The sequence below is a fragment of the Poecilia mexicana genome, unplaced genomic scaffold, assembly GCF_051168715.1.
Source record: "Poecilia mexicana isolate PSO_F unplaced genomic scaffold, ASM5116871v1 scaffold_21, whole genome shotgun sequence".
Classification (NCBI taxonomy): domain Eukaryota; kingdom Metazoa; phylum Chordata; class Actinopteri; order Cyprinodontiformes; family Poeciliidae; genus Poecilia; species Poecilia mexicana.
The window spans coordinates 23,145,159-23,171,709 of NW_028263390.1; the positions used below are offsets into that span (position 1 = coordinate 23,145,159).

General features: G+C 45.6%; 1 protein-coding gene across 1 annotated transcript; it reads right to left on the bottom strand.

The window, feature by feature from the left end:
- Positions 1-5,648: 5,648 nt before the first annotated feature.
- Positions 5,649-26,283, bottom strand: kidins220b (kinase D-interacting substrate 220b). Its single transcript, XM_014968182.2, has 29 exons — positions 26,129-26,283; positions 24,537-24,692; positions 22,146-22,244; positions 21,923-22,021; positions 21,743-21,841; positions 21,568-21,666; positions 21,388-21,486; positions 20,342-20,539; positions 20,148-20,246; positions 19,754-19,852; positions 19,579-19,677; positions 18,773-18,950; positions 18,528-18,692; positions 17,064-17,243; positions 16,828-16,993; positions 16,009-16,160; positions 15,346-15,635; positions 14,725-14,865; positions 14,397-14,634; positions 13,668-13,759; positions 13,440-13,584; positions 12,027-12,189; positions 11,769-11,947; positions 11,373-11,608; positions 11,057-11,179; positions 9,093-9,230; positions 8,914-9,012; positions 8,604-8,834; positions 5,649-8,530 (listed from the first exon to the last, which is right to left on the bottom strand). The coding sequence occupies exons 2-29, from the start codon at positions 24,666-24,668 to the stop codon at positions 7,376-7,378; spliced, it is 5,193 nt and encodes a 1,730-aa protein (XP_014823668.2). The 5' UTR covers positions 24,669-24,692; positions 26,129-26,283; the 3' UTR covers positions 5,649-7,375.
- Positions 26,284-26,551: the final 268 nt, after the last annotated feature.

Sequence of the window (26,551 nt, forward strand, 5' to 3'; positions counted from 1 at the left end):
TTAGCCAAAAACAAGAGAAATCCTCTAACCACCAAAATCTGACGCTTCTCCATTTGTGTCTCTGAAGAACCAAGTAGCACTCAGTATCTTCTGGAGATGTTTTTGTGTTGTTTCGCCTGTGCAGCGCCCCCACAGGCGAGGAGGGGAACAGGTTGGTTTGACTCAGAGTAGAGAGAAAGAGAACCACAGCAGCTGGAGGTGGAGCAGATGTTGAAGTTTTGGTTTCCAATCGGACCGAGTCTACCGGACTTTCAGATGTAATCAAAGACTTTATCTTTTAAAATCAGAAAATTACCGGAGAACCACTCACTGATTCAAAAAAACATTGGATGGACAACTTGTCCAGCTGGTGTGGTTTAAATGAGAGGCAGTTGGATGTTAGCATAGATGATAATATGGGACCAGAGCTGAGCCTTGTGGAGGAGAACCTGCCTGATTTCACACAGAATAAGGGAACCGGTCCTGTTAAACACGGTTCCACTGAGACCCAACAGGACCAGCACAGAACATGTTGGTCTTATTGAATCAACATGTTAACGTCTGTCTTCATCAGCAGCCATTAACAGGTCGTCGTAGTCTTTTACTGAAGCAGTTTCACTGGAGTGATGCTTCAGAAAGCCAGACTGGATCAGGGATCTGAACCCGACAAAACCTGGATCTGAGTTGAGTTTCTAAGACTTATTCAAGTAATTTACTGAGAAAATGCAGCGTGGAGATGGACAGAAGATTAGTTCAAGGTCAGATTCACTCCAACCATTTTAACATACAATTGAATGGTTGCCATGGAGATTAAACATGTCTGAAAAAAATCAAGGCAACACTCCAGATTTGCTTTTGATGAGGAATAACATCGAATAAAAAGTCAATTTTACATAATCCTGGCCCTTTAATTACTGCAGGTTCTGTTGGGTTGATAATGGTCAGAACCTGAACAAACAAAGATGGCGGTTATATTTCCAATGAGCAGGTAGAGAGTTTCATTTTGCCTCTGCTCAGGTCGAAGGCTGAACTCTGAGTCTCCATGCTGCTTTTTGCCTCATGTTTCTAATTTTCTGATTGGTTCTAGTTTGGTTCCTTCTTGCTTTCATGTTTCTATTTGCCTTATTCCACCTCGATGATCTGATGTTTTTGCCAGAACTGGTTCATATAGTTGGAGAATCAAATGTTTGTGGAGTTTCTGAGCCTAAATCTGGATCTGAACCTGACAGAACGAGACGAGCTGTCCTCAGTGGTAAACCAGCACGCTGCAGCCGGCGCAGGAATTGGGAACGGGGGGAACTCAGAGGGGGCAGGAAGCCGGCGCTTGGCCCTGTCTGACCCCGTCTGATGTTTCCAGTGTGTGTGAACCAGTTCTCCCAGTTCATCAGAGCCGAGCGGTGGCAGGAAATGGTTTAAAGTGAGCCAGTCCTGCTGAGGTGTGACGACGTCTTCATCAGAAAAGTTTCATTTTGAAGAATGAAAGAAAGCGTCCCGATGTGGGCTGGACTCACCTGGTCCTGCTGATTGCCGGCGTATTTTTACCAGCTGGGTGTTAATGGGGCTGTTCTGGAAACCATTCACACGCCCACCAGCACTCAGCTTCCTGCTCTGGGTGTTTGTGCAGAGATTATTTCCTCTGCTTCTGCCGCAGCCAAACGTAAAGCAAACAACGACAGATTTAAACCAGAAACCTTTGAATAGTCTCTATTTTTAACACATTCAGAGAGAAAACTTTCATCAACTCTTATTCCAGTGAGATAAAAGAATGAAACTCTGGAAAATTAAACAATCGAAGTTGGATTTTCTTTAGAGAAAAAGCTTCAAACCCGATCTGCTCCCAACCAGCTGGTATGACTTCTACAGCCCAACCAGAAACAGAGGAAGGTGTAGATTTCTAAACTCATGTGGATTTGATTAGACCGTCCTGTTGGAGTCTGTAATCAGTGAGACAGAGGAGCTAAACTCACCAACACCAAGGAAACAAACCCTCCTATGAAATCTCCCCAAAGTTTTCTGGTGTTAATAATTATTCATCCAGTTTTTCTGTTTTCATCTGGTTTGGATCCTGAATGTTCAGCAGAATCTTTTTCAGGAACACAGAACTGGAGAAACGAGATATTTAGAGTTCCTGCTAACGGGATGTTGATCACATGTCCTGTTTCTGAAAAACTGGAATTTTTATCATAGTAATAATGGCTTGACTGGTTCTTTATGGTCAGTTAGTTAATTGGTTGGTTGGTCACCTGGTTGGTTGGTTGGTTGGTTGGTTGGTTGTTGGTCGGTTGGTTGGTTGGTTGTTGGTTGTTGGTCGGTTGGTCACCTGGTTGGTTGGTTGGCTGGTTGGTTAGTTGGTTGGTTGGTCACCTGGTTGGTTGGTTGGTCGGTTGGTTGGTTGGTTGGTTGGTTGGTTGGTTGGTTGGTTGGTTGGTCGGTTGGTTGGTCACCTGGTTGGTTGGTTGGTTGGTTGGTTGGTTGGTTGGTTGGTTGGTTGGTTGGTCGGTTGGTTGGTCGGTTGGTTGGTTGGTCACCTGGTTGGTTGGTTGGTTGGTTGGTTGGTTGGTTGGTTGGTTGGTCGGTTGGTTGGTCGGTTGGTTGGTCACCTGGTTGGTCGGTTGGTTGGTTGGTTGGTTGGTTGGTCGGTCACCTGGTTGGTTGGTTGGTTGGTTGGTTGGTTGGTTGGTTGGTTGGTCGGTCGGTCGGTCGGTCGGTCGGTCATTTGGTTGTTGGTCGGCTTCTTTCATGAAGCCTTTATGTAATTCCCATCCAGGTCTTGGAACATGATCCCATCACCTTCTCTCTGCAGCATCCATCGGTTTCAGAGCTTTGCTTTGCTTTTTGCCTTTGGAGACCAAAGAAGAGAAATCATTAATTATTTCTTCCAAACCCTTCAAGTTTATTGGAAAGCTGGTTTGGTTTGACTCTGAAATGAACAGGAGCACCAAGAATAAAGTCAGAAGGCAAAGTAGCAGGTTTGGTTTGGACTTTTATGTCCCTTAATTTAAACGATGTTCTGATTTTCATCCAGAACTTTGTCCTTAAACTCTGCTAGACTCAGGAGTCGTTTCTTCTGGGAGGAACTGAACTAAGCTTCATGAAACACATTTTGATTCGCTTACAAGAGCAGTGAAAACCAGGCTTTACATGTTTTCCTTCCTTCTTTTTCTGGAGTCAGAAAAGCTCCAAAGGTTTTGTTCCTAAGTGTTCAGAGCAGCGTTTCCGTCCGGGTGGGGGGGCGAGGCTCAGCTGCTCTCACAGTAATCAGACTCATATCAGAGGAAATACTGAAGCGATCCGCTGCTTCTCCATCTCTGCTGCTCTCTGATCAGATGTTTGGCAGCGGATCAAAGGCAGCGGCGGCTCAGCTGGATCGTCTCCAGCCTGATAAATCTGGGATTCTGCTCGGGATAATTGAGACCAACTCCAGGGCATTCTGGGTAACGGGGAGACGGGTTCGCACCGAGGTCAGAGGGGATAAAAAAATTATGCTGAAACTTTTTACCTGCAGAACAGACATTGTCCTAGATAAAAATAAAGCTATAAAATGATGAACTGGAACCGAAAGCAGCAGGAACGGCTGCTCTTCAGTTTGAGGGAATCTGCAGGAAGTTTTCTCTGCTGGTTTTGACCGTAAAACAGGAAACATCATGAAATATGGCTGACCTGATCTGTCTCTGTAGTTATGCTGCCACTTCTTCTCTCTTTCTTCTCCTACTACTCTCCAGTTTATTTCAACTGTTAACTTTTTCTGTTTCTGAAAAACATATGTGGTTGAAATGACTTTTTTTTTGTTTGTTTTTGAAAAGTGTCTTGAAACAAAATTTGTTGTTGATTGGTGCCATAGTACGATGGAATATTAGGTCTAGTCAAAGCACGGTTTTGAAACTGAGCAGGCCATTAAGCTTCATGCTGAAAATCCCTCCAAAGTGTCTGAAAAGTTTGTCCACTGTGATGCTAAAAATTCATTTATTAGAAAGTTAAGGTGAAAATGTGAATAGATTAAGTTACATAAACTTCATTAAATTACTGTTTTTTTCAGTGTAAGAGGAACAACCATAGCGGTCTAGGGTGTGATTACTTTCTCACACAGCGTCAGGTTTGTTTGGAGCTTTTTTCAGCTTATTTTATTTTTAAAAAGCTGCTTTATGCCTTCATCAGGTTATTTTGTATTTTTGAGGAGCAAAAACTAAATAAATCTCTAAGGGGACAAAGAGTTTTTCTCACCTGCGTCTGGTTTCTGTTCGGGGAAATTGCTGCATCGCTTCCTCCCGGGTTGAAGGTTCGAGTCCAGGTCAGCTGCGCTCCAGTTGCGCTCTTATCTGCTTCCTCCCGCAGATATTTGCATATTTTCACTGTACCTTAAGCTCTTATCGGCGCAGGTCGCCGTGAGACGTCACCTCTATCTGGGCCGTGGCACCAAACCAGCGCCGGTTTGGTTCACTTTATTTTTAGAGCCCTGAAGTTTCTCTCACGCCGCTCCCAGTTTGGTGGCTCTGATCTGAACTCTGATCCATTTCCAGACGTTTATCAGACATTTTGCTCATTAAAGCATCGACCCAGAACTTTCTTTACGGTTAAATCTGCTTCTTACATTTATGTCTGAAACTCAAACTGCCTCTAAAGAGCATAAAAGGAACATTATTGTGTTAGAAATAACCAACAAATGTTAAAAATTAAAAAAAATTTTTTTAATTATCTTCCTGATTTAGGTTATCTACTGTTTTTGGGAGCTAGTCAGTCTATGGCGCCACCTGCTGGACACTAACGGTTACTTTGAGACGATTACAGATAAAAATTGAATCAGATCATCTGCCTTTATCTTTATTTATTTAACTTAAAAAAACAACAACAAAAAACACACGGATTAAATTCAGATCAGATCTCAGACGATTTAAGCACAATTAATACATCAAAATATCGCTAAAATTTAAATAAACTAATCAAATAAGTTCTTTTTCTTTTTCATGTTTATATTTTTAACACAATAATAAACAAGATTGAATTAATTTAATGTTTAAAATCACAATAAAGAAAATTATTTTTATGTTTTTTCAGTAAATGATTAGCAGTGTTTAACAAAACATAAAATTAAACAACATAAATACATAAGTAAATTGTCATTAATTAATCATTTTAAAGACATTAATTTAATTTTCAGCTCAACAATAAAAATATTAGACAAAATATTAAAAAGGGAGAGTCACACACAAAGTAAACCTTAACTAAATGAAAACGTTCCACCGCAGCTGTTTGCATAACATTTGTTTTCACACATTTTTATAAACTGGGAGTCATAAAAGAGAGAAAATGTACCGCATGGCTGCAGCAGCTTGTCTGTTTTTACCTGCAGCTCCGCAGCTCTTCTCTGGTCCAACGGCTCAAACATGCAAAGCATGACGAGAGGAGTGAGTCTGCACAGGGCAACACCTGCTGCAGGAGCTCAACAGGTTTTATCTGCTCCAAACACAGAAACTGGAGTTTTCTGGATGGATGTAGAAAAATCAGCCATCTGATTAACTGTTTTCATGAGATTTAAGATTATTTATTATTAGCTTAAGTTCTCCATTACGACACACAACCTCAAAACTACAGACGTCACATTTTTCATGCAGTTTGACCTTTCTTCGTGTAAATAAATAAAAATTGTCTGAAAAACAACCAGAAGCAGCAAAAACGTTCAACATCCAGGTTTTATTGAGTGTTTTTAGTGGTCACATACAACATCAACACCATTTTACTTAACAGATTTAAATAACAGCTTGTTTATTCATCAGTCTGACTTTTATTCTGAATGGACAACTTATTCAGGAAGTTTGATAGGTATACTTTAATTTGTTCATAATTTTAGATTTTTAGAATAATCTAAAAATGTTTCTTTTTACCAGTGATTCAAACCTGATGAAACCCGAATGATTCCTGCTTGGCTCAAAACGAGCCTTTTTTTTTTTAACATTTAAGTTTTTTTCAGAATAAAAGCAGCTCTAAATGGAACAGCTTCACCAACACATCCACAAGTTTAATATCGAGTCCATTTATTTTAGCAGGAAACAGCGACACCTAGTCCAGGTAGCAGCAAAGCAACATCAACACTGACCGACCAAACTCAGAGCAAGCAGCAAAACTTTCAGCACGAAACTATTTCAGTGAAACACAAACATGCTAAGCTAACATGATCTACGTCACATCAACGGTTCTTAGTCTAAAGTCGGAGTTTCCAACGTCAGTCCTAAAGGGACGGCAACGTGTAACAACCTGGTAAAATATGATGTGACACATACAAAGGTGTGACCACTGATTTTATTGGTCGTTTAACATAATTAAAAGGGGTCGTTAAAAGGGGGTGAAAGCAGTGGAATGTAGTACTGAGTTACACCACAAGGTGGCTGTGGTTTCCTTCAGACGGTTTGGTGCTTTACCAAGCCTCACCGATAAAGTGCATAAATAGTAAAGTCTCCGTCTTATACACGATGATGACGACAATAAAGTGTTTATTGATCATACATTTGTTACTGCATTAACTAAGGGTGGAATAACCGTTTTACAGTGTTGGGGTACTGTCGCTAGCATGCTAGTTGCCCCGCTAGCTTAGCACCTAACTGCTAACCCATTAGCGGCGATATCAGCTTGATACATGATGCTACAGAGGCATAAAATTATGCATTCAATTACATTATTTGCCTACCAAGTTGGTTTTCAAACTTATGTTTAAAATAAAAAGTGATATAAAGAATTTGTATTGAGTGCACAGACATGTTTGATGTCGCACTCAGCCTAGTTCCAAGCTGACCTGTGTGAAACCACGGCTGAAGTGGAGCTGCAGCTCCCAAATGTAAACTAAAGTGAGGGCACACTTCCGCCAATCTGTCAACAGAGGAGCAAATGTTTAGCTAAGCGCTTTAGCATTTTTGCTGACTTTGAGAATACCTAGCCTTTCTATAAAGTAATTTCCCCCATAAATCCTAAAGCGCTGATATACTTGGCTATTTTGTACTTTCAGTTGAATAAAGTTTGACATCTGCGTAAGGGAAAACTGTACAGGTACGTGTATAATATGCTGGAACATGCGTTATTGACAACGTGGTTGAAGCTTGTGCTTTAGCTTTCATTAAATACTGTGCTGGCATAGCTCTCTAGTGATTGCTGAACTAATACTTAGGATTAATGCTTTAGGGTTAGCGCAAATAACTTTTTACTTAATGGTGCCCTGGCGTTGAAGACCCCTGTCCTGGTTCAACCTGTAGCTTAAGAGACATCTAAAACACGGAGGACACCGTCGCTTGAGGACAGGAGTTGGTTCCTACAGACGAGAACATCACAACAACAACATGCAGAAGACTCTTTACGACACTACAAAGCATGCAACTACAGAAGATGGCTCTCCTCCGTCTTCATCATGCGGTCACAGGATGCTCTCGCGCTCCTCGCCGAAGGTGACGGTGTCAGAGGACACGGTGCAGATCTCTGGAGGGTCTCCGGGTTTCAGGCCTCTCTTCAGGTGGACCACTCGGACGTTCTCGTTGTTGGGGCCGGGCCTGGTGGTGGTGGAGGTTGGTGGGATGATGACGTCCCCGGTGGAGGTCTGGTTGGAGGAGGTGGAGCCCTCAATGGGCAGTCGTGGGCGGCCTCCCTGCTGGGCGTTGGTGTTGTTGTTCAAGGTGACGTTGCTGGGCGTGCGGTTGAGGTTGTAGCTCTTGGAGGAGGTCCAGCTCTCCTCGGGGCTGCTGGCCAGCAGGCTGCACTGGTCTTCGGAGCAGATGGACATCCGGGTCACGGCCGGATCCTGGAGGCCGCTGAGGCTGCTGGGAATGCCGCGCTTCCTGGCAGCGCTCTCCTCGTCCAGCTCGATCAAGTTGGCTCTCTCCAGCTGCGACAGGTCGGCCTCCTCGTCCTGAAGCGAGTGGTTGGGCGAGCTTTCGTTGGAGCGCACGCCAGAGTCAGACGAATCCTTCTTATCCAACATGGCGTCTGAAAGGTAATCCTTCCCCTTCAGCGCCAGTGACCCGCCGGGCAGCTTGGCATCGACCGACTTCTTGCCGTCTTTCGGCAGGAGGGGGTTGTCAGACTCTTCGGACTCCTCGTCGTCACTGGTCAGCTTCTGGTAGCGCAGACTGCCGCCACCGGCCTTTACCTTGAGGTCGCCGGCGCCCTGGAACAGCCCACCTCTCTCGGCCGACAGCTTGCGGGTCAGCAGCGACTTTGAGGATCCGCTCTTCTCGTCCTCTTCGGTGATCGGATCCAGAGCGTCGCCACTAGAGGCGAAGTCGGTGTTGTCAGCTGGCAGTTTGGCGCTGCTTCTCTTGTTGAAGGACTTTCGTCCATCTTGCTCGGTGCTGTCCTTGCTCTTGTCCCCAGCTGATGATGTCATGAACTGCCCCGGCTGCGGTTGGACGGGCTTCTCCCCGACTCCGCTCATCTCCAGCTGCGCCATCTGGGCGATGTACTCCTGGTAGGCGTTGCGATACTCGGCCTGCTGCTTGTCGGTGAGCTTGCCGATGTCGTTGGACGACTCCTGTGAGTTCAGGCTGGTCATGCTGGCTGTTCGGTGAGCGCCACCCTGTGGACGGTTGGTGGAACAATAGTTAGCAGCTGACATCACCGTCCTGTTGGGTGGTTCTGAGGGGACTCACCATCCAGGGCATGTTTCCGGGTCGCGGTGCCTCATCCAGGCCCACGCCGCTCAGCTCCTCAAAGCTCAGGTTGAAGCTGTACATCGGTGACGCGTCGGCGTTGGCGGCTCCGGCGAGAGGCGGCGCCATGGCCCGCCTTCCGACCTCCGTGGGGACACCGACTACGCTGCCTTGCTCGCTGGCGGTTTCCTCATGCAGCACCTGACTCTCGATATGACGCATCTCCAGGATCTGCAGCAGAACGAAGGAGAGCCATTAAACCTGGACCTGCTCTGAGTTCTGAACCGCCACCGGATGGACCGACACCAACCGTGGCTCTGAAGAGCTGCCAGTCCCCAAAGTTCATGTTCATCTCCTTCTTCAGCTCATCAATGTTGCACTGGGACAGAACTCTGCCGTTCACGTTGGCCTGCAGACAGAACATCAACACAACGCCGTTAGCCTCAGCCCGGTGGCACCGCCGCAGTCAGAGCGGGTCGGGATGCGGACCTTCTTGATGGTGGCGGTGTACTGGGCCACCATGCTCTGGTCGATGCCCTCGGTCTGCCGCACGCGCTCACAGACTCCGTCCGTCGTCATGGAGCTGAGGAGGACGGCGGGAACACCCGACACGACCGAAGCCGAGCCCTGGGGGTGAACAGAACCAGCCGTTACAAACCGGACCGACAGAACTTCATGTGATCTGAGTATTTATTATTACTGTCATCACGGAAACACGGGTCAGTAATTAGCTGCCAGGAAGATGGAATACATCAGGAAGATGGATTCCAGCTAAAATCTGGGAAACGGGGAAACTGAGAGGCTCAAACCAAACAGTTTAATCAGGATCATGCAAACAGATCTGGTTACCATGGCGATCATCAGTCATACTTTAACTATGTGGTAACACAGCAGAACCTAACGACCCAAATGTTATGATGATGATTATTAAATGTAATCATCATCATTAAAAAATAATACTATAAAATTTAGTGAAGTTAATATATAATATGGAAAGAAAAGTAGAATATTTAATATTTATTAATTGCATTATTAATATATTATAAATAAGACAATAATAATAATGTATATTAATATTATTGTTATTCATCTGTTGATAATATATCACATAATAGAACAAAAACTATACATTAGAATTTATTAGTTACTGTAAGAATGTTAATAATGAAAATGTAATAATAACAGACTATTAAATACAATTTCCTTTTCTTTGAATGATAAACAAGAATAACATTTAAATATTTAGTCATAGTAATAATAATAACATTATTATTGGTTCGGAAATATTTTACTATATTAATAAAAGTAAATTATATTTATTAATATACTTATTTAGTTGTCATATTTATTAAATATTTTAAGAACATTAAAAATAATGCAAGGATTTAAAAAGGACAAATACAATTTTCTCTCTTTTAATGAAACTACAGTTGGGGAGTGAAGTTAAACTAAATCAATATTTACCCATAATTATTATAATTTTAATATGACAATAAAAACTGACAGTCATCTAACTTTTAAATTCTGTATATTTATTTTAATTAGACTTAAGTGAACTTATTACTAATATTGATAATAATAATCCTCAGAAGAAGATGAAGGAAAAAAAAGTTTTTTATTTTATTTATAGGACATTTAAACTGTTGGTTTCACTTTTTATCTTAATAATAAACATTTGATGTTTTAATCTGAAATCCTCCAGCATTTGAAACAATCCCTCAGTCAGGGTCAAAGTGCAGGCTGGGGGGTGAACCGTACGTTTCCCCAACAGGTGAGACAGTTTCCAGGTGAGGACATGAAAGTGCAAGTGAAGCTACAGGCTGTCCAGGCAAGGTGCATGCTGGGAAACCGACTCTTTATGTCCACAGAATCCAGTTAATCTGTAGAGGTTTCAGTTCAAATTACAGAAATATGAGCAGATGCTAATGGCTAGCTAGCCGGACGCTAATCGTCTCGTATCTTAAAATGCAGAGGACTTCTGTGGACATATGAGGGACGGGGCGGGGGACGTCCAACATGGAGGGTTCAGTACCTGCTTCCTTTTAAAAGATGAACTCTTAGACTGCAGACAGACAGACAGACAGACAGACAGGCGAGGGATGGACACATCAGGAAATGAATCTGATAACAAACATCAGCAGCTCTGACAGAAACCAACCCACAGGAGAGGAAACGGAGGCAAAACAGAAGAAGAAGAAACTAAAACCCCAGAGGTCTGACTCTGCAGACCTGCTGTCAACCTGGAGATAACAGAATCTGACATCAGTTTAAATCATTATGAATCATCGCTTCAATGATGCTGCCACCACCGTGCTTATGGTGCTGACCATTGGATATTTTCATCTGAACTGCAGCTGATTTCACCTGACTGTCCTCTTGTGACGTCAGAACACCTGGACAGGTGAGTTTGGTGAGTCAACTCTGACTTTTACTGATTCTTCTGGATGACTTACGGCTGCAGCGGCGCCGGCGTCCCGGCTGAAGGAGACTTTGGGCGGCGGCCGCAGGTGAAGATGTGGAGGGAAGGGAGCCACGAACGGGCGTGGCAGCTGGTAGAGGTGGTGGGAGAAATATGGCTGAACGGGGGTGAAAACCAAAAGAAGGGTCATGGATGGAGGCGTTCAACAGAAAATAAACTCTGAATCTCTCAGAGATTCACTGCAAAACATGGAAATTAAATCAAAACGATGAAAAGAAATGAATGAAACTAAAGAAGGAGGTCACATGACACGATGACATCACCGGCAGGTGGGCGGGGCCCGGACTCACCCTGTTGTAGAAAGGGTGCTGCGGGCCGGCCATGCCGCTGTAGTAGCTGCTGTGGGGCTGCGGGGAGATGACGCCCCCTGCTGGCGGGTTGAAGGGCCCGCTGAAGGAGGCAGAGGGTGAGCAGGCGGACGACACCTGGCTGTAGACGGAGGTGGGGCGGGGCTGCGCCTCCTGCAGCGGCATGGCGGGGTACGTGACCCCACCCAGGTTCATCTGCTCCCGCGCCGCACGCACATCTGGAACGAGACGGAAAACATCTGGGCTGAAACATCAAACAGGACCGGATCCAAACAAGAAAAGATGAAAAAATGAGGAGAAAACATCTGGATAAAAAAAAACTGGAGCATCTGGATCAAAGTGGAGCGTCTGGCCCCGGCCTGGTTCTGGAGCTCTGACCTGCGATGATCTCCCTCAGCTTGGGGTCCAGGTTGACGGTGCAGGGCAGGAAGGTGCGGACGTCCCTGGCGGTCAGGACCGGTGTCCGTGACGACAGGAAGACCTCGAAGCTGCGGACGTCGCCGTCGATCTCCAGCAGCGGCTCCACGTCCTTGGTGGTGGGGATGTTCTTGGACACCCTGAGGAGCGGAGGACAGCAGCGGCTCAGACGGCGGGTCGGGCCGGCGGCAGCGGCGCGAGGTGAACGTGCCCTCTGACCTTTCATAGATGCTCTTGAGCGCGGCCTGGTCGGGGACGCCGTCGGTCTCCTCCAGGTAGAGGATGAGCCAGGACGTCCTGTAGGGCCACTGCTCTGTCAGGTTGATCCAGGACGCCAGCCGGTCCCAGTTGAAGCTGATCTGATTGGCTCTCAGGAGGCGACCTGCACAGGAAGGGGCGGAGTCAGACGTGACATGATGACCGTATGATAACCTGAGGTCAAAATATTACGGCTGGAGAATATGGCTGAAAACCTATCATAATATCAGCATTTCATATCTGTCGATATTGATAAGTATTGATTAGCTTTTATTTTTAAATATCTGAAATAGAGCCAAACTGGTGACGTGTCATTTCCTGTTTTATCCACCGTTCTCACTCAACCCGTTATTTATGAGGCACGGAGGCAAAACCTGAAACTGCTGCTGTGCAAGTTACTCAACTGGCTGTTGCTAGGCAACAAAGAGTGAGCGAGTTAGTTGTTGCTAGGCAACAAAGAGTGAGCGAGTTAGTTGTTGCTAGGTAACCAAAGAGTGAGCGAGTTAGTTGTTGCTAGGCAACAAAGAGTGAGCGAGTTAGTTGTTGCTAGGTAACCAAAGAGGGTGTGAGTTAGTTGTTGCTAGGCAACAAAGAGTGAGCGAGTTAGTTGTTGCTAGGTAACCAAAGAGTGAGCGAGTTAGTTGTTGCTAGGCAACAAAGAGTGAGCGAGTTAGTTGTTGCTAGGTAACCAAAGAGGGTGTGAGTTAGTTGTTGCTAGGTAACCAAAGAGCGAGCGAGTTAGTTGATTCCACAAAGAGCTTAGCGGCCATGAGGGGCTCCTCTGCCTACATCTCCCAGAATGCTGTATCAGAGTTCAGTGAAATTATTGGACATTCTATCTATTATCTATTGATACTGATCACGTTACTGATTTACTGCCCAGCCCCAGTTTTGCTGTATTATGATTGCAGCTCTAAATACGATTATTTTGAATTTCTTTGGCATGTTTTGAATGTTTCGTAAGTGATTTGCTTCTTAAATGTTTGCTAATTTGTGAGCTGATCTTCACTCTTTGACCTTTGACCTGTTGCTGTCAGACCCACCGGTGTTCTAAAAGGACATTGGTAAATATAACTGGAACTTCAAATTAGCGTTTAACTTTAATCTCTGTAGTTATAGTCAGTTTTAATCACAAATATGAATGCTTTTTACAAAGTACTTATTTGGCACTCGGTATTTTTACCTTTCACTTAAAATTAGTTAAATCCACAAATCCATCGACTCCAAAACACTCTGCAGACAAGATGTTATTAGTTTCACTAATGCTAAATGCTAACGGCAGCATAAGCTTTAGTTTAAATTTAGCTAACCGCTAACTGGCCCACGCCTGGTGTCCAGGTGTGAGCGGCCGCCCAGGAGGAGGGCGGGGCTTACCTGTGACGGAGACGATGTTGAGCAGCCGCCTCATGGTCTGCGGGCTGATGTCGCTGAACCAGTCCTCTGTCACCATCAGCTTCGTCAGGTCGAACGACATCTGGCGCGTCACCGAGCGCTGCACCTGGCGCCGCCGGTACGTGTCCTGCAGCGATGCAACACAAGTCACATGACCTCACGCAGCTGGAGGACCAGTCAAAGTCCCAGTTACCTCCCAGTCTGACTCACCCGGCGGTTCAGCGTCGTCTTGCTGCCGAACTTTGTTAACTCTCCCAAACTGTGCTGAGACAACTTCCTGTCCAGCTCCTCATGCCAACCCACTGAAAACACACACACACACACACACACACACACACACACACACACACACACACACACACACACCCGTGCACACGCACACAGATGCAATTAACCTTTTCCTAATTCAAATCTAAGATGTTTTAAGGTATTTAAGATCTAAATAACCACAGAAATGTGAAAACTTTGTCCAGCCAACTAGAGATAAATCTGCACTTCATCATTATTGACGCCAAAAATCCAGCTTACCAGGTAGCTAGCAAGCTAGTAAAAGCATAATGCAGGTAATTAGCAATAGCTTCCACTGTCTTCTGTCACTCAAACTCTGAAACTTAAAAGTTTGGGAGAAATTCTAATTTTGTGTCTCTTAATAATTTGAGTTTTGCCAAAAGTCCCGCAATAAAAAATAAATACATAGAATAAACGAGATTAAATGGACCTGCCATGACAACAACTACGACCTGATTAACATGTTTAGCTCAGAAATACCTTATTGATCCCAAATTAAAAATTTTAATTAAATGTTGGTATAACATGTTAATTTAACATTTTTTTATAGGCCAACTTTTTTTTAAAAAGCAATCAAAGACAATTTAAGGCCTTAATTTTACATACATGAAATTGAGAGATTTTAAAAATGCTTCTCGTTGTCATGGTTACCTTCAGAGTTGGCGGCGTCCCCGTTGGCAGGCGCGGCGGTGCAGATCTTCCTGGCGCTGGACAGCCCCCTGCTGTTGAGGAAGACGGGCAGGTGGACGATGTTCCTCATGTAGTCGTGTCCGTTGATGTTGGAGTCTCTCAGGACGCTGTTCAGGTTCTGGTTGATGGCTTTGATGATGATGTGAGGGTCGCTGGCGAAGATGGAGATGAACGGACCTTTGGAGAATAAAACCCGGACCTGCAGGAGAGGAAAGCCGGGCTTCTCAGTGGTGTCTAAATTTAACTAGGAGTTCCTCAGGTCCATGTAGTTCACGCAGCATCTTCTCACCGTGTCGAGCATCTGCAGGACTTTATCCTGCTCACAGGAGTCCAGACCGTCGATGACGACCACCAGCCGGGTCTGGTGCTGCGTGAAGCTGTCGATGGTCTTCGCCATCCTCGCCATCAGCTCCACCTCGTTCTTCAACACCTGTAGGAGAAAACCAGCGAAGCCCGTAGGGTTAAAACATCCTTCAGACATGAAGGCTGCTAATAAATGCCTGTGAAAATAAGAATGAAATAAATTAATCGAAAAATGAATTAATTAATAAAATGAAAATGTAAAAATAAATAAATAAATATGAAAAATTAAGGTATATACATATAATAAAACAGCAAAAAAGAAGTTGCTGTCAGAAAAAATGAGATAAAAACATTAAAATAAAAAAATAATGAAGTACTGCTATAAAATAAATACATAAAACAGAAGCTCCTGCCAGGAAAAAGAAAATGATAAAAAAACAAAAGTAATAATAATAAAAAGGTAAAAAATTAACAATAATAATGATAAAATTAATGCATAAATGAGCTAAAATTAAATAATAATAAAAATATGTAATAAAAGATCCTGTCAGGAAATAAAATGTAATAAAAAGTTCTCTGCAGCCTTAAAGCTGGACTCCCGTCTGACCTTCATGAAGCCTTCGCTCTTCAGCTTGTGCATCCTGTTGGCGGCGCCGTGGAGCCTCTTCCTCTGCGAGTTCAGCACCGAGTCGGTGACCTGCCACCACGTCTTGCAGTTGAGCAGCAGGGCGAGGCCGACCACGCTGCCGATGGCGATCAGCACGGCGTTCACCGTCTGGTTCTCGCCGTCCACCCTGAAGACGGCCAGCAGCGCCATGCCGGTGATCAGGCAGGACAGGACGAAGACGAAGAGGATGAAGGACGGCACGCAGCACGTCTTCTTCCACTTCTTTTTACCTGCAGGGGAGCAGAGAGGAAGAGCTCCACAATGTGAAACAAATATTACAGGTAAATATAGAAATATTGATCTAAAACTGATCAAAGCTCCTTGAAAAGGATTTGAAGCATCTTTACTGCCCTCTGCTGGCTGGTTGGAATACTGACAGCAATAATATAATATTTAATTCATTTAAAATACATTTTTAATTTAATTTTTCAGTTATAGCTTCATCTTTCTTTGTCTTTTAATGTACTTAAACTTTATTGTCTTAATTAGTTACAACATGGTGCATATCTTGAATAAGAGTTTCTAACGCAATAGAATCGATAACGGAATCGGTATCGATATATTCTTATCAGTTTCCATCCCTAATCACAAAGTGCGTCTCACCTTGCGTCTCCTCCGTCTTAAACACCCTGAAGAGTCGTGTTGCTAGGAAACCAAACTCTCTCTCGCAGGCGTCCGACAGCGTTGCGATCATCTCCGCCATGGACGTCTCTCCTCCCACGCTGGACAGACGGTTGTAGTCCGTGAACAAGAACCTGCAGAGGAGGTCAGAGGTCAGAGTATCATCAGCACCTGGCTCTCCTGTGTTTCCATGGCGATAAATACAACTGGGCCGATATTAATAACTAATATTATTTCCATCTTGTTGCCGTCTGTTTCTGGTCGTTTTTTTTTCCAAAGGTGTCAGAACAGTTGAGAGATATATGTAATATCAGTAAATATCGGTTATCGGCCATAACAGTATTAATATTTGATACTTATATTGGTCTAAAACTCCTTTTTGTGGATGTTATTTGTATTTAATGTTTGTAGACTTTTGCTAAAAGTCCCACAATAAAGGTGGTAAAACAAAATGCTTGTATTTCCTCTCTTCCACACTTTCAGATTACATTTCTCTGCTCCTGGTTTTACATCAGGAGGGTTACAGATAGAAACTGTCTGACTGTGACATCTGCTGCGTTCCTCCTGAGCGTTGAGCTAAAATCCTGATCCAGGTCCAGATAACTGATGGTTTTACACCTGCCTTTTTAAAAAGCTCTTCCTTTCTGCTCTTTGCCACGCTGCTTCGCGGTTGCTCTGTTTTGATGCCGGCCGGTTACGTCATCAACAAGCATCACTGCGGTTAGCTGGTAGGGTGCAGATCTCTGTCGTTTCTACCATAGTTATGATGCATTCCCAGCAGGCTGTAGCGGCGTGCGTTACCTGACAGGCAGGGCTCTGGTGCTCTGCTCTGGCAGCTCCGGCGGGTTGACGAACATCAGCCTCAGCAGCAGCTCCAGGTAGCCGATGTGGCGGGCCAGGCGCGTGCTCAGCAGCCACGCCCACGTCCAGTTGTCGCCCTCGCGCCGCCCGCCGAAGTACACTACCACTGTGGAGCAGACAGACGGCTCCATCAGCAGTTCCTTACAGGAGGAGGAAGAGAATAAACTCTGACGCACCGAAGAAGAGGTAGAGCAGCGCCAGCAGGCTGAGGGAGACGGCCATGGCCAGCTTGAGGTCAACGGTGAAGCCGAGGACGACGGCGACGGAGCCGCAGAACAGCAGAGACAGGAAGACGACGAGCCAGGAGAACTGGAAGAGTGGCTCGATCTGCTGACCGGCAAATGTCTTCATCTCATCTGAGGAGGAGGAGGAGGAGGAGGAGGAAGAGGAGGAGCGGCGTTAACTCGTAGGTATGAAGCCAGGGTTCAAACACACTTCACAGAAAAATTCAAGAACTTTTCAAGGTCATTTTTCAAACTTTTTCAGCTCCACACTTTGAAAGAAGACAATATTTTCAATTCGCTGTTTTACTACTTAATTTATTAGTTAATAATGGTTTATGGTAAAATTTTACATTCTAGAGCACAGAGGAGAAAAGCTAAAACATAACAAGACGTTATGTTTTGACATCTCTAACTGCACATCTCCTGTTCTGAGAAAGCTTTTAATCAAATGTTATAATTTATTAAACAAATTGTGCAGTTTGAATATCAAACACTTTCAAGGCTTTTATACAGAAATAAAACTCACCAAACCAACAACACATTTCTTATCATAAGATTGTAATTAATTGCTGTGTTGATAAATGTAATTTAATGATGTAAAATAAAAAACAAAACCAACATTATTGGAATGTTATTTTCTGAGCATTTTGTCCCACAAGAGCATTAATAAATATCAGTAAATCTGAAACAAGTGGGATTAACTTCAGTTACTGTTTGCAGTTTGGTGATATAAATCAGACTTCTTAAGTAAGAAACTTAAATGGTGACATGAAAGCTTCAGTTACAACTATTAGCTATAAATGTAGTTTATTTTTATCATTATCACAGTACAACCACAGAATATGGTGATAAAATTAGGTATTTTGTGTGTGTGTGTGTGTGTGTTTGTTTGTAATACCTTGTGGGGACGATTTTCCTGACATATACTACGTTGTGGGGACCAATTGCTCCTCGTGGGGACCTGAGCCTGGTCCCCACGAGGGGAAACCCTGTTTTTGGGTCAGGGGTCAGAGTTAGGGCTAAGGTATGAATTGAGTTTTGGTTGGTTAGGGTTAGGAAAAGGGTAAAGGTCAGGTTTAGGCTGTAGAAATGAATGGAAGTCAATGGAAAGTCCCCACAAAGATAGCAACACAAACGTGTGTGCGTGTGTGTGTGTGTGTGCGCGCGTGTGTGTACGTGTGTGTGTGTGTGTGTGTATGCGTGTGTGTGTGTGTGAGTGTGTGTGTGTGTGCGCGTGTGTGTACGTGTGTGTGTGTGTGTGTGTGTATGCGTGTGCGTGTGTGTGTGAGTGTGTATGTGTGTGTGTGTGTGTGTGTGTGCGCGTGTGTGTACGTGTGTGTGTGTGTGTGTGTGTGTATGCGTGTGTGTGTGTGTGTGTGTGTGTGTGTGTGTGTGTGTGTGTGTGTGTGTGCTGACCCTCCAGTTTCTTGAGCAGGAAGGACTTGCCGGAGCCCCACTGGGCGTACAGACCCACGCAGATGGGCGGCTGCATGGTGGGTTCGCTCAGGATGTCGGCCAGAGCCGAGCTGTACAGGTCGTAGCCCAGCATGTCGCCGTCCGTCTCCGTGGGCGACAGGTGACCTGTGGGGGGCGGGGCACATGAGGGGTCAGGTTACCGTTAGAAACGGGTCACATGATCGTCAGGGAGGAGGAAAACGTACGAGCGCCGAAGATCTGGGTGAGGATGCTCTTCTGGTGGCTGCAGTCGATGTTGTATGGCGTCTCCCCGGCCTTGTTGGGCCGGTACAGCAGGCGGCCATCTTTGGGGTTGCGGAGCAGCAGCTCGGCGAGGCGGCGGCTCCGGCCGCGGATGGCGACGTGGAGCGGAGTGTCTCCTTTCTGGGAAAACGGACAGAAGCAATGAGGAAGTCATTGACGTGTCTGTACCTGAGTTTCCATGACAAATGAGCCCAAATCTTTGTCTGCCTGTGTAAAAAAACAATCTCACAATTGTGGTGTTTCTTTTTAATAAGAAATGAAATTAAAATCGAATGAATAAGGTTGTTCACATGAAAAATCACTAACAATCATGGCAGAGACGGATGTAAACAGTTAAATGAGGAGACGATGGCGTCTTCTTCAGGTGTTGGAGCGACAAGCCCCGCCTACTTGGGAGCGGCTACATATGCAGTGTTTTGGGGAAATTGTAGTCGGCCATTTTACATTAGAGCTGTGAATTCAACACAGAATGACACAACTTTGTATGAACAACAAAGAAGACCACTTCCTGTCGTCTTCTTTGTGGTTTTCGGCAGTAGTAACATCTGGATGTTCGAACAGGCAGTTTTGCGAAATACATCTGTTACGTCTGCAAAGCTGCCTCATCCCAGCTTTTCTCCCAGAGTTTTTGTTTTTAACTGGCGTGTTTTCATTAAGTTAATTTATTTTATAGTTTCAGTTTGAGTAATTCTGCTGTTAATGGAAACACAGTTCGGGTTTGGAGGTTCTGTGACTCTGAGTCTCCCACCTTGTCCACAGCCGACACTTTGGCTCCTTTGTCCAGCAGCAGCTCCACGATGTCGATGTTCCTCATCTTAGTGGCTTTGATCAGCGGCGTTTCTCCGTCCTGACAGGAAAACGCACACTCGTCAGTGATGTGATCAGCCCGGTGTGTGATCCTCTCTGGGATCCAGTGGATTCACCTTGGTGCACGTCTCGGTGTCGGGGTTGCACTGCAGGATGTCCCGGACCATGGTGGCGTTTCCCTTCTCCACGGCCCAGTACAGAGCCGTCTTGTTCTCCTGGAGACGCAAAAGGACCGACAAAACCATGAGGGAGGAAATCTGCTAGCAATGGTTTGTTTTCCAAGAACAGACCCAACAAATATCAGGGAAGCTGATCTCTGTGGTCCTCTGACATTCTGAACATGGACACAATGCAAACTTTTCTACAAGAACCTGAATCTGTTTTTAAGCTTTTTGTGTTAAAGAGCAAAACACACAGGGCCAGGAGAAAGTTGTCAGTTACACAAAAACTAATAAAATACATTAAAGTTTCCAGTAGTTTATGACCTTTGACCTTCCGGTAGGCTCTCACCTGTCCTCTGATGTCGATGTCGGCGTATTTGTGCAGCAGCGCTCTGACGATCTCCACATGGCCGCCCCTCACCGCCCCAATCAGAACCGTGTCCCCACTCTGCAAACACACTGTGCCGTTAGCTTCCCAGGGGAGCAGAACCGGAATCGGAACCGGAACCGGAACCAGTCGGGTCCTAACAGACGGCGCCTCACCCGGTCGGGAATGTTGACATACGTCCCGGCGTCCAGCAGGTCCTGGACGATCTCGGTGTGGCCCTCCTTGGCGGCGATCATCAGCGCCGTGTTGCCGTCCTTGTCGGTCATGTTGACGTTGGGGTTCCTCTTCAGCAGCTCCTTCACCACCTCCGTGTAGCCGCCCTTCACCGCCACGATCAGCGCCGTCATGGAGTTCTGAGGAGACCAGAGTCCGGTGTTTCAATCGCAGCGCTGCTTCAGCAGCAGAAATATCTGAGCTAAATGAGACCAGGAGGCACAATTTCTGAACCGTTTCATCTAAAATATGACAAGTAAAAATAGACTAATCAATTATTCTGATGATCAATCAATTATTTTTGATAACTAATCAATTATTAACTGTTAATCAATTATCCTAATAGTTATTCTATTATTCTGACTGTTAAATGATTATTTTTATTATTAATCTGTTATTTTTTGATCGATTATTCTCATGATTAGTCAATTATTCTGATGATTATTTGATTATTCTAACGATTAATCGGATAAAAATATTGGCACATTCTGCAGATTTTTCATTTAACCACTTAAGTTTATAACCAATGTTAAAATACATAAAAATGCAAATAAATAAATAATTTAATTCACTTTTTAAACAACAAACTAAACATTTAATTGCCTATTAACAGTATTTATTTAGTGAACAGTGGATCATGCAGCACAGGATGCATCTACCTGTAAAAAGCTCAGACCTTGTTGCTGGACAACACAGAGTTGACCTGATCTGATGATTATATTTTGGATCAACAGAAAAAGATGCTCATGGGATTATTTCACAGAATCTGAACTAGCTGAAGCTAAAACTCTCTTCAGGAGTTCTTGGTAGATCAAATTTACAAATAAATAAGATTTTTCATCTTGAATACAAAATGGTTATATTATTGAAACAGTTTTGGCCTAGTTACTGCTCTGAGTGTGTTGTTCTTCAAACAGCCTGTTTGGCTTTCAGTTGTTCAGCAGAAATGCGTTAAATCTGTTTAGTCTCATGTACGGTGCAGACATACCGCCCCCTCCTGGTCGACATCGGCTCCTTTCTCCAGCAGGTGCATCACGCAGTCGTAGTGTCCCTTCCTGGAGGCCCAGATCAGGGAGGTGGTGCCGTACTGTCCACAGAGACACACAGGCGCGTTCAGAGACAACATGGCTGCCGGTCATGATTCATTCTGCCTCTGATTGAGCGTCACCTTGTCTGAACAGTTGACTTTAGCTCCGTGCTCCAGCAGCAGCTTGACGATGTCGGCGTGTCCCCGTCCCGCCGCCCAGATGATGGGATACACGCTGTACTGCTCAGACAGGAGGAAGACGAGAGCATGAGGGGATGACGCTCTGCGGCGGGTCAGCAACATGTGGGGGTCTCACCTGTCCCGTGGTGTTGGGATTGGCTCCCTGCTCCAGCAGCAGCCGGGTCACCTCCACTCGACCTTTATAAGCCGCCCACATCAGCGCCGTCCATCCGCCCTAAATCACACAACCTCATCTTAGACACACATCCACAGCACATCTGCTCCAACTACGTATCCCATGAGGCATTGCTCCCACCATGTCTCTGTGCTCGATGTAGGCGCTGCTCTCCAGCAGCTCCTTCACCACCTCCAGGTGACCCTCTTTGGCTGCAGAGATCAGAGCCGACCAGCAGTCCTGGAAACACGCAGGAAGGCCATGTTACCATGGAAACAGCAGATAATTGACCCGCTGGTGTCCTAGCAACCACACAAGACAGAATAAAAACACAGAGGGGGTGAGGGGCGTTGGGTTTGCTCACCACGTCGTCTAGGTTGACGTTGGCTCCCCTCCTGATGAGCTCCTGGACGATCTCCAGGCTGCCCTGCTCCGCCGCCAGCATCAGCGGCGTCTGGCCGTTCTGCAAACACACAAACAAATAAACACGTAAACAAAACAAAAGACGTCAACAAACACAAACGTAAGTAAAAACATGTAAACAAACCGAAACACAGAATAAACCAAAACATGTCAACAAAACGAAACATGCATAATTTCTAAAATTTCATAAATTACTTTTTTGTTCAACAGATATGTTAAATAAATAAACCAGTATTCAATAAATATTTTGATTAGTACATTCATATTGATTAATTCATTAGTCAATACATAAGCAACTAATAAATAATTTGATAAAATAATGTGGTGCAATGCGGTACGGTGCGGTACGGTGTGGTGTGTTGCGGTATGGTGCGGTATGGTGTGGTGCGGTATGGTGCGGTATGGTGTGGTGTGTTGCGGTACGGTGCGGTATGGTGTGGTGCGGTATGGTGCGGTATGGTGCGGTATGGTGCAGTATGGTGCGGTATGGTGCGGTATGGTGCAGTATGGTGCGGTATGGTGTGGTGCGGTATGGTGCGGTATGGTGCAGTGTGTTGCGGTATGGTGCGGTATGGTGTGGTGCGGTATGGTGCGGTATGGTGTGGTGTGTTGCGGTATGGTGCGGTATGGTGTGGTGCGGTATGGTGCGGTATGGTGTGGTGTGTTGCGGTACGGTGCGGTATGGTGTGGTGCGGTATGGTGCGGTATGGTGCGGTATGGTGCAGTATGGTGCGGTATGGTGCGGTATGGTGCGGTATGGTGTGGTGCGGTATGGTGCGGTATGGTGTGGTGTGTTGCGGTATGGTGCGGTATGGTGTGGTGCGGTATGGTGCGGTATGGTGCAGTATGGTGCGGTATGGTGTGGTGCGGTATGGTGCGGTACGGTGTGGTGTGTTGCGGTATGGTGCGGTATGGTGTGGTGCGGTATGGTGTGGTGCGGTATGGTGCGGTATGGTGCAGTATGGTGCAGTATGGTGTGGTGCGGTATGGTGCGGTATGGTGTGGTGCGGTATGGTGCGGTACGGTGTGGTGTGTTGCGGTATGGTGTGGTGTGTTGCGGTATGGTGCGGTATGGTGTGGTGCGGTATGGTGCGGTATGGTGTGGTGCGGTATGGTGCGGTATGGTGTGGTGTGTTGCGGTATGGTGCGGTATGGTGTGGTGTGTTGCGGTATGGTGCGGTATGGTGTGGTATGGTGCGGTATGGTGCGGTATGGTGTGGTGCGGTATGGTGCGGTATGGTGTGGTGTGTTGCGGTATGGTGCGGTATGGTGTGGTGCGGTATAGTGCGGTATGGTGTGGTGCGGTATGGTGCGGTATGGTGCAGTATGGTGCGGTATGGTGTGGTGCGGTATGGTGCGGTATGGTGTGGTGTGTTGCGGTATGGTGCGGTATGGTGCGGTATGGTGCGGTACGGTGTGGTGTGTTGCGGTATGGTGCGGTATGGTGCGGTATGGTGCAGTATGGTGCGGTATGGTGTGGTGCGGTATGGTGCGGTATGGTATGGTGCGGTACGGTGCGGTATGGTATGGTGCGGTACGGTGCGGTATGGTGTGGTGCGGTATGGTGCGGTACGGTGCGGTATGGTGCGGTGCGGTACGGTGCAGTATGGTGCGGTATGGTATGGTGCGGTACGGTGCGGTACGGTGCGGTATGGTGTGGTGCGGTATGGTGCGGTATGGTATGGTGCGGTACGGTGTGGTGCGGTACGGTGTGGTGCGGTATGGTGTGGTGCGGTATGGTGCAGTATGGTGCGGTATGGTGTGGTGCGGTATGGTGCGGTATGGTGTGGTGTGTTGCGGTATGGTGCGGTATGGTGCGGTATGGTGTGGTGCGGTATGGTGCGGTACGGTGTGGTGTGTTGCGGTATGGTGCGGTATGGTGCGGTATGGTGCAGTATGGTGCGGTATGGTGTGGTGCGGTATGGTGCGGTATGGTATGGTGCGGTACGGTGCGGTGCGGTATGGTATGGTGCGGTACGGTGCGGTATGGTGTGGTGCGGTATGGTGCGGTACGGTGCGGTATGGTGCGGTGCGGTACGGTGCAGTATGGTGCGGTATGGTATGGTGCGGTACGGTGCGGTACGGTGCGGTACGGTGTGGTGCGGTACGGTGTGGTGCGGTATGGTGTGGTGCGGTATGGTGCGGTACGGTGCGGTATGGTGTGTTGCGGTATGGTGCGGTATGGTGCGATATGGTGTGTTGCGGTATGGTGCGGTACGGTGCGGTATGGTGTGGTGCGGTATGGTGTGGTGCGGTGTGGTGCGGTATGGTGCGGTATGGTATGGTGCGGTACGGTGCGGTACGGTGCGGTATGGTGTGGTGCGGTACGTACGTCACTGCGGCCGTCCACCTCCTTGAAGCGGTCCAGGTGAGCCTTCATGGCGGCCAGGTTCTCCTCCTCCACGTAGCTGAACAGGTTCTGGATGGCCAGAGTGGTCATCTTGATGGACGTGGTGGTGTCCATGTCTGCGGTTCCTCACTGCGCCCTCTGCAGGAAGACAGAGAAGTTTCAAACACCTCCAGAAGTTCACAGGTTTTCAAAATAAAAATAAAAGATGAGCGACTCCAGAGCTTCCTGCAGCGTCAGGAATGGTTTGAACCGCTGAGCTGCTGGTGCAGCTGATATGAAGACCTGAGCTGACCCCAGATCAGCCCGCTGCCTCCGCTCCCCGCCGATAAACACTTCAATGGGGGCTGGATCTCATTTTCCATCACAGCCAGACGGTAAAATGTGGAGCTGTTGCCATGACAACAGCCTACACATCTCCCATACAAAGAGGGAGCCCAGTGAGTGAGTGAATGTTAATGCAAATGAGCAAACAGGGCGTTAGCTATGAGCTTAATCTGGGAGTTCAGACCTGAAAACTGGGTGTGGATCCTTAATGTTCAGCCTGACGCCATAAAAATCCCTAAACGCTGCAGTCTGGGGACGATTTCTCCATCCGAAAACCACAGAAACAGCTTCTGCTCATTTTTAACGTGTAATCAGAGAGTCGGGCCTTTAATAACAGAAGGATAATGAGCAGAATGCAGAATAAAAACGTGGTTTTCTTCTCTAACAGGGATTTAACAAACCGAGCAATTAGACTGAAGCTGACGAAACGATTCCTACATGAAAACCGTTCTGAGATTTAGGATTTCTGCTCCTGTTACCTTTAAATCCAGTCACTAAACAATCCAGAAAACATGTTATCCACTCCATATTAGCAGCATTACTCACTTTTTCTGTATAAATTCCAACATTTCATTATTTCTTGAATAATTATTACAGGTATTTATGTCAACAATGCAGTTAAAAGGGGAAATCTAAATTTAACTTAAAGTGTTTTAAACATTGTAAGTTTAAAAACAATTAATTAAATCCTAATTTTTATTCTCTCATTCATTTTATATTTTTTCCATTATTTAATCACATAACTAAATCTAATGTGTTGTTACTGCTTTTGTATAGAAATACAATTAATACATAATATGTGTAATATAATTAATACACGTGTTATCTTAATTTTTACACTACTGTTTTTTATCGAATTATGATAAAATAATAATAAAAATCATCAGTTGGTTTTAATAAAAACAGTAATATACTTTATAGTGATAATTACACAGCTCCCATCGCAGCTGTATGATGACAGGCCACGCCCCCGGTGTTATATCGGCGTTATATGGCTGCTGTAACCTTCACACTGTCGGACACATTCACTGATTTACGGCCTGCGGCGCCGAACCGCACAGAAAATCACCTCAAAACAAAATAAAAACGACACAATTCATAGCTAAAACCTCCATTATAATGGAAAATACCAGAACATCGGTGAGGATCTGATTCATTCCGACAGATTCCTCCGCGACAAGTGCGGATCAATAATTAATAGAACGGAAAAGGATGCTGACGGTGAGAAGAGCGGAGAGGAGGAGATTTACCTTTAGAAAAGAACAGCTTTCAGCCTGAATAGCCCGGTTCCGGTTCGGGGTTCGGGTTTTAGGTGCGTTTCTTCGGCCTGTTTTCGGATAACAGTCTGCGGTTATTCTCCATCCCCGACAACAGCAGCCATCTTGATTAGAATAACAACCTAAACAACAGTACGAGCCAATCACAACCCTCCAATACGTCATGCGCCAAAAACGAGGACTTTATTTCCGCTTTATCCTGTCAAAATAAAAGCCCCAGTAACAGTTGTTTCCTACATATATGCTATTAATATCCGCCAACTTGATCATCCTGATTTAATTATTTCTCAAAATGTCCACTTTCAACGTTAGTATTATACTAAAAAACATATTTTTGAAAAGCCTGTCAGGTTTATATTCAACTGCTGGATAAAAATTAAGATATACATGTTTATA